This window comes from Frieseomelitta varia, unplaced genomic scaffold, assembly GCF_011392965.1.
Source record: "Frieseomelitta varia isolate USP_RPSP 00005682 unplaced genomic scaffold, Fvar_1.2 scaffold_871, whole genome shotgun sequence".
In the NCBI taxonomy this organism is placed as follows: Eukaryota; Metazoa; Arthropoda; class Insecta; order Hymenoptera; family Apidae; genus Frieseomelitta; species Frieseomelitta varia.
In genome coordinates, this window is record NW_025110669.1 from 328,536 (window position 1) to 336,002 (window position 7,467).

The 7,467-nt window shown below is 39.3% G+C and overlaps 2 protein-coding genes across 3 annotated transcripts; one reads left to right on the forward strand and one right to left on the reverse strand.

The window, feature by feature from the left end:
• The first annotated feature begins 1,378 nt into the window (after nucleotides 1–1,378).
• Nucleotides 1,379–3,799, forward strand: LOC122536782. Its single transcript, XM_043669457.1, has 3 exons — nucleotides 1,379–1,575; nucleotides 1,817–1,978; nucleotides 2,065–3,799. Exons 1-3 carry the CDS (start codon nucleotides 1,509–1,511, stop codon nucleotides 2,292–2,294), a joined length of 459 nt encoding a protein of 152 aa, XP_043525392.1. The 5' UTR covers nucleotides 1,379–1,508; the 3' UTR covers nucleotides 2,295–3,799.
• LOC122536781 lies at nucleotides 3,030–7,146 on the reverse strand. 2 transcript variants are annotated; one of them, XM_043669455.1, is made up of 5 exons: nucleotides 6,703–7,146; nucleotides 5,764–6,102; nucleotides 4,630–5,184; nucleotides 4,206–4,542; nucleotides 3,030–4,099 (listed from the first exon to the last, which is right to left on the reverse strand). In XM_043669455.1, exons 2-5 carry the CDS (start codon nucleotides 5,968–5,970, stop codon nucleotides 3,975–3,977), a joined length of 1,224 nt encoding a protein of 407 aa, XP_043525390.1. In that variant the 5' UTR covers nucleotides 5,971–6,102; nucleotides 6,703–7,146; the 3' UTR covers nucleotides 3,030–3,974. The 2 variants fall into 2 exon arrangements, with proteins under 2 accessions (XP_043525390.1, XP_043525391.1); XM_043669456.1 differs by having other exon boundaries at nucleotides 6,699–7,146.
• Nucleotides 7,147–7,467: the final 321 nt, after the last annotated feature.

Here is a 7,467-nt window from a genome sequence, read left to right on the forward strand (position 1 = left end):
CGACGTTTATTTTCGAGAACGTCGACGCTCAATGGACTGGAAATTATACTACGCGCATTAAGCATTAAACATTTCACTGATTTCGTTCTTATCGTTTAATTGAAACAGCACCATCGACGGTGGGAGAGTTTGGTGGGTTTCGGAATTAATTCCCACACGAGCAACCGCGAGACGAGACGAGACAGGCTCGCGTCCCGAGCGTAGACCCGTGTCCTTTTAAAGTTAAAGAGACTGCGAATGCCTCAGGAACCTAAGGGACATCGGTATATAAATCAACGTCTGTGTCGGTGAGAGCAAAAGAGAAAGAAAGAGGTAGACAACGAAAAGACGCGAGCCGCAGACAGGAGAGTCCAAGGCTCTCTCGGCTACTTATGCTAATGCCGGCAAATCAATTTATTTATATTTATTTATAGCATTCAAATGTTTCCTCGGGACCAGGTCGTATCTTGTTTCGTTCATGGACCACCCGCAAACGAGAATCAATTCTGTCGCGGGCTACCGCAACACTACCAAGACAAACGTAGAAATCGGCACGATTGTCACCGGGTTTCGAGTGTTTCTCATGCCCAGTTTGAGGCGAGAGTGCGACGACACGATCGCTCATCGATTTCAAAAGACTGAAAATTCCAAGATTCAATTGCTTGGAAATTAAAGAAATTTGGAATCTCGAAATTTTGGAAAATCTTTTGGAAATTGAGAAAATTGAGAATTCTAATTGAAAATCGAAAAAATCTGAAAGTTTAAATATTATTAAAAATCAAATACGTACAGACTTTTCATCTATAGATTGCGTTTTGCAGTCGTACGTGAAATTTAGATAAGAATAATCATCGACGTTTGTTAAATGTCAGAGATTTGTGCTATCGCTCGAATAAATTATGCATTGCGGGTATTTCAATTAACTGGCATGTTGATCGCTGTTTCACAGTGCATTCTTTCGTGACTAGAGTCGCGACTATTAAATTAAGACTGTATTTCACCGAATGTCTCATGAATCGGGCGCGGCTCGATTCGGAATTCGGTCACGTGATCCGAAGAGAGACGAATTTGCACGAACTGTTCAGTAGCGTACCAACTGTTATAATTGAAGTGTTAGTTTGTTTCATTTTTGATGAATGTCACAATCAATTACTCACTGTGCCTACAGAAATGTTCATTTGACTAAATTTTTCATATATTTTAATAGTATGTTTTATTATATTAAATATTATTATAGTATTTAATTATACTAAACATCTCCAGCATATAATTTTGATTTGAAAGAAAATTTATTTAATCGAAAGTAAATTTTAAATCTATTTATTTTTATTGGATGTTAATCCATGTAAGATTTTTCGTTATTTTATTTGTAATAGAAAAATATTTCCTATGTCACCCCTGTTACGATAACAGTTGGTTAGTGGCGTAGTCACTCGTAACTCGTAGGCGTGGGCAGTCCGAGTAATTAATCGTTACGACTTGACGCGAGTTTCGAAGTTCTCATAAAGTGATCTCCAATTCCCAAGAGAATGGCCAACAAAACAAGCTTGCCTATTTTATTATTAGTATTATTCGTTTTCTGTTGCATTCAGCAAGGTAAATATTGTTTTTCAAGCTTAATCATTTAACTTTCGATTTTAACCTCAAAACATTCGTGAAACATAAACCAAATAACTTTACACAATTTCTTCGCATTATCAAAACAACAAGTCGTGTAAAATATACGTTGCTTCAATATGTAAATATGTATAATACAAATAAACAGTATTTGGTTATGTGCCGAATAATTTTCACTCTGTAAACAGATAACAATAATCTCTCCTGTATGTTTTTGCAGGATTGTCTATCAAGTGCTGGGTTTGCAGGTCTGATTCTGATCCAAAATGTGCAGATCCATTTGATAATACCACTGTACCAATAACTGACTGTAAACAAGAACCAGACTTAGAACATTTGCCAGGTGTAAGGCCTACCATGTGCCGTAAAATTCGTCAGAAAGGTGTGTGCGAACAAGTACAAAATTTCACTTAGCATGGTAACCATTTGCAGGGATTGTTACAAGTTAGTTTTTATTTTCATCCTTAGTCAATGGGGAATGGAGATATTTTCGTAGTTGTGCTTACATGGGAGAACCAGGAATTGAGGGGGATGAGAGATTTTGTCTTATGAGAACAGGGACGTACAATATATTTATGGAATATTGCACTTGTAATAGCAAAGATGGCTGCAATACAGCCTGGTCCAATCATGGGAGCGTATTTGCTTCAATTGTAAGTTTAGCAATTTCCTTAAGATACGTACTTGTTTATACTTAACAATCTCAACCAAAGACTATCGATAGATCTGATTAAACGTCTATTTAAACATATTTTTTTTACGATATGAAGATTCATTTGTACTTACTAATTCTTCTTGACAATTGTATGATGTGAACTTCAGGGAAGTAGCAATCTCACTTGGAAATTAGACTGAGTATTCTCTCACAAAACTATTTTATACCATTGATTGATTCTTTTTTTTATAAGCATTTTAAAGTGCCTCTTTGTGCCTTACTAGAAAGATGATAACAATCAAGATATTTTTAAGATATTTTTTAGTAATTTTAGAATGTTGCAAAGATATATTTTTAACTTTCCTCAGAATATTGCAATTTTTTTATAGAAATATATTTTTAATAATTTTTAATACAAACATATATATGCTTGTATCAGACATATATATGCTTTAATTTAGACTTGCGTAGTACAAAAGAAAGATATATCAATCAAATGTATTGAATTAACACTAACATTTAGCACAGTACAAGTAATATTGTAAATTCCGTCCATTATAAAATCATAAATGTAATGTTAGTATAAAATGATCGTGCTTCTCATATTTTTATATGCATTTTCTACAAGTATAGTTAATTATTAAATAACAGAAAAGTATGATTGATTGTATAATGAATCATTCCTTTATACGTTTGTACATGTGTATGATAAAAAAAAAAGAAAAGAATGAATAAAGATATATGGAAAACATTACGTGTAAGAAAATAAAGATCATCCTTTATGTATAACAACAGGTGTATTACATATAAAATATATCTCTGTTATACAAATGTGTGTGTTAATACAAATCTTTTGGTGTGACTGTTTAGGCGTTAAACATACTTCTTGAAATATAATTAATTTCCATAACAAAATACATATACAATTAATTACAGCAATATAAATAATCTATTACAATAATTATATATGATATATTAATACGTTAATACTTACATTAATGCTTATAATTGAAACAATGAGCAAAATATATGTGTCACTATCAGTTCTACCAAACAAATTCAAAAAATTCATAATATAAAATACTTTTCCACTGATTTTGTAACTCATCTTAAAAATATCTCAATACAGAGTGTTAATAGAAAATTAAAAGTCGAGATCCAAAATAAAAACGCGTCGCTATATCCACATTGTATGTCGTCTTTACTTAGCAGTTAAAAATTGATTGCTTGGAATTCCCTCCGGCACGGAATTTAGTCGATCTCTTCGTTTATTCATTTCATCATTAAGATTTTGTGAATGTCGCATTTATTCCTATTAAAATATATATTTCTATACTGGTAGGCACTTATTGGACGGTTCCATCATTCCGATCCTCGACAGAAATTTCCAAACAAGGTTACGATCGCGATTTCTCTGCCTTGGAATCGGGGACGGTTGTGTAAAACGATCGATATGTACAAACAAATGGGTAAAATACTTTTGTTCAAGTATGTCGCCTTGCGACAAAATCATAAGATCCAGTGAAAATAAAATCAAGCGAAAATAAATTTCACGAATAGCTTATATACGATGTAGTTTCGAATCCATAGATGTTCGCCTAAGTATTTTTCGGACCTACACTATCGATCACGCGTTTAAATATTCATAATGTTAGCATAAATCGAAAGTAGGCTCACGCTCGAAGGAAAACTGAGCTTATTGATCTGTTCGCGTCTCTAGTTTTCACTCGAATGCCTGCCATTTCGTTATCTGTTGTCCTGATTTCGCTAGAGCTTGTTTCCATTGTTCCCCATAGGTTCCACCTACATCTGGTCCGATTGCAAAATGGCCAACGGTGGTTTTCTTCCCTGAAATAACACGAAACATTCGTAATCAGAAATCGATTAAAAAATAGTAAAAATAGTAAAAATTTTCGCAACAGTAATAAAATCTCGGTGGAGCAGTATAGCTCACCTAATTTATTTTTTGAGACGAATTTAACAACAAAGCTAACATCCTTCAATGCCCCCTGATACGGATTATCCGCGATCACTCTCGCCAGATCTGGCGCGAATTTCATCGAAACGCACGGCGCGAAACGATCGCTTTTCCAGAAGTGAGTCACTCGTCCATTGTCTACCACAGACATCTTGATATACATCTGTCCTTTCAAGGCCTCGTGCTCGTGCATCGTCTGTAACGAGCATCTCAGACGATGCAGAGACAATATCAGTCTTTCGCTACCCTCCTCATTCTTATTGGTCTTTTCTTGGCACAGTGACAACTCTACTTGGCCTTTCTTGTTTTCCTTCTACAACAGCGATAAGGACAAACAATTCAGTATTGTGTTATGTTACAGTTGCATGATATATGCATCTGAAAATTCCTGAGAGTTTACCCTTTCCTCGGCTCCAGAAATGCCACTGGCGATCGGTCGCAACGGCCTCCACATGTCACCAGTCGACACGTCGCTTGGATGCTTTGGTTTAGGTGGCTTCACGTTGAAATTCTTCGGATCTAAGGAGATCGTCGTGGCACCTAAAGTTCGCCTTTTATCGAACAATTTTCTCTCCGTGACTGTAGTTTCCGCCGATTTGTCCGTTCCCTTGTTAAAGAACTGACTGAACAATTTATTCTTCGTTGGCTCCTGGTTCTCGGAGGAGGCACCCTGGCCATCTTTCTTCTTGCTCCCTTTCTTCGGAGATTCCTTAGTGGGAGACGAGGCTTTCTCCTCCTTCTTCTCGGTCGCTATCAACGGTTTGTCCTCGAGAATCGCGTACAACGTGGCCACGATGAACCTGGATCCGTTGATCTCCTCCTCGACCACCTTCGTTTTACCGAACTTCTGTTTCGTCTCCTTGCGCAGAGGAAACGTAAATTCCTCGTTCCACTGCGGCCACGACTCGTTCTTCGACGTTGTCTCGAACTTCTCCTTTCCCGGTATCAGCTTCACCTGGAATAGAAGCGACTTGCTCTCATTCCCGCTCGAGTTTTCTCTTTGATACATAAACGGCTGGCAGCGCGGAGTGAATAGCTAATTGCCTTCGATCAGGAACGTTTCCATCGAGTGCGTGCGAAACGTTCGAAGCTTATCAGCATCAACCAGCCACGAATGGTTCACGTGGAATTTTTTATTCTACGCCGTTCTTCTCATCGTTACTCACCATCTATTCACAATTTTAATTATGCAGTCCGGCAACGTCAAAATTCTTCACGAACAGCATCGCTCGAGAACATCGTTCCCCTCTTGGCATATAAAGGAAGTAGGGAAATCGATCGTGGAAATAAGAAAACCGTGGCCGCGCCGCGGGCAGAGTTTAGATTTCAACTCGACCATTGTGTAATGAACATATTTCAAACGTATCGTGCGCGGAGATAAGGGAACGATTCTTCATTGTCTTCTAAGATTCGCGAGCCAACAACAATTTTGAAGTGGGCGCGCGAGTTTCGTGCGATGATTCCTTCGAGTTACGTAACGATAGATAATGATAGGAAAGACCGATATGAAGTCTGTTACACGTACACTACGTACCTTGACCACGTAGCTGTTGACACGGGTGAAACCAAAATTCTGTGGCAAATGACGAGCGCCCAGCACAGTCACATGCAGCGCCTTCTCGTTGATCGAATGAACGATCCTAATGCCCACTTCCGGCTCCAGATTCACCGTACGATCCAACGGCGTGGACACGGTCTTCAGACTTGTGTCTATAAAACTTTTGATCCTCGCCAAAGCCATTCTCGACGCCTACTACTGAATATTTTCGTCGCGAATCCGTGCGTTCCTATCGATTCCGAGGGATCAGTGATAACTCATGATTTCAGCAATGATAATTCATGAATTCATCAACGATACTGTATTTTTGCTTGACTGCGAACAGAAGAAGGCAAAGTGTCGTTAAAATTGCAAGGAACGATAATTTGGCGAAAAGATACACCTGGCGTACTCAAAAATCTTTCTTGGAATAGTTTGCTTTCGTTATCTAACGTGTACTTTAATCGATTTTTTTTTTTGATTATTTGACGAACGATTTGCGTCATTGTCATTGACAATAATCGAACTCGCGTCAGAGTTTACCGCGCTTCGGTGCAACGTTCTTCGCGGTTCTAAACGAGCGATAAGAAGCAAGCGGAAACGGTCGAGCTGCGATCAACGTCGATGAATAACGGTATATTTCAAAGAGACTCGCTGATCGTGAAACTTCGAGCAAGACTGTAAGCCTATTCTCGAGCAAACTTGACCAGACAAACAGGCCAGGTATATATCTGTCAGCTGTTCCGCCCAATGCGCTCCATCCTCATAATAAATCTACGAACTCGAGCTATATCAAGAACACGAAAGAAATCTATTCGAAGATATGCATCCACCAGCGATCGAACTTTCTCCAACGAAGGAAAATTGTCCCAGTCACCGGGCGTTGTCATCTGTTCGTTACGAGGAAAGGTCGCTTGGAAACAGCGATGTACCTACCATAATCACGATGGTTGACGACCGGCTGTGTGTGGCGCAGCGTGGCTCGGAAAGAACTGGACGGTTTCTCGACGTAGCACGTTGCCAAGAAACGTTCACTGGGCGCGTCTGGCAGCGAATATCTACGACGAAGCGTAGTCAGATCACCGTCTCCATGACCGCAGAGGCGAACGTAAACACGTATATAATTGGATAAAGGTTGCGTGTCTTTCACTGACGATGTGCCGCGTCGCCACGCGGTTGGATCGCGATCCCTTCGAGCCTGTTGCGCATCGTGCAGCTTGTTCGAAACGAAACTACGTCACCGAGGACCACTGATGCGAATCTTCCTGGCGTGGTACGTAGACACGCGCGTGTTGGGGAATTAAGAGCAATCACCACGTTGAATCGGCACTTGCAGCTTCGAACGACGCGCTGCCGTGGTATGCAGCCTGCGCTTTCGCGTGGGTTCCCTTTATAAGGCGGCAAACCGACCGCAGACCAGGGACGGAGTATTTTCAAGGCACCTTATTCTCCGGGCACCCGTGCTGCGATATAGAATTTTGCTTTCGATAAGAAGGCTCCTGGAATTTTGAGAAAAATCGTGTCAAAACATTGGCTCAAGTTATGAATAAGAAAAGGGAGTATATTGTGATTATGGATATGGAATTGTACCTGACGTGAAAAATAAATGAATAAGAAAGATTATATGTTGTAAATACAAGTACAAGAGTGAATGTGGAACAAGTATTGGTTGATGAGATTGGTGAGATAGTACGCGAATGA

What these genes read in the sequence shown, in the direction of transcription:
- LOC122536782 (XM_043669457.1), top strand. Translation starts at nt 1,509, where the DNA reads ATGGCCAACAAAACAAGCTTGCCTATTTTATTATTAGTATTATTCGTT. An exon ending in TTTCTGTTGCATTCAGCAAG is followed by an intron (nt 1,576 to 1,816) that starts GTAAATATTGTT and finishes ATGTTTTTGCAG; the next exon opens with GATTGTCTATCAAGTGCTGG. An exon ending in CCGTAAAATTCGTCAGAAAG is followed by an intron (nt 1,979 to 2,064) that starts GTGTGTGCGAAC and finishes TTTCATCCTTAG; the next exon opens with TCAATGGGGAATGGAGATAT.
- LOC122536781 (XM_043669455.1), bottom strand. Translation starts at nt 5,970, where the DNA reads ATGGCTTTGGCGAGGATCAAAAGTTTTATAGACACAAGTCTGAAGACC. An exon ending in TTTCTGGAGCCGAGGAAAGG is followed by an intron (nt 4,543 to 4,629) that starts GTAAACTCTCAG and finishes TCGCTGTTGTAG; the next exon opens with AAGGAAAACAAGAAAGGCCA. An exon ending in CGTCTCAAAAAATAAATTAG is followed by an intron (nt 4,100 to 4,205) that starts GTGAGCTATACT and finishes GTGTTATTTCAG; the next exon opens with GGAAGAAAACCACCGTTGGC.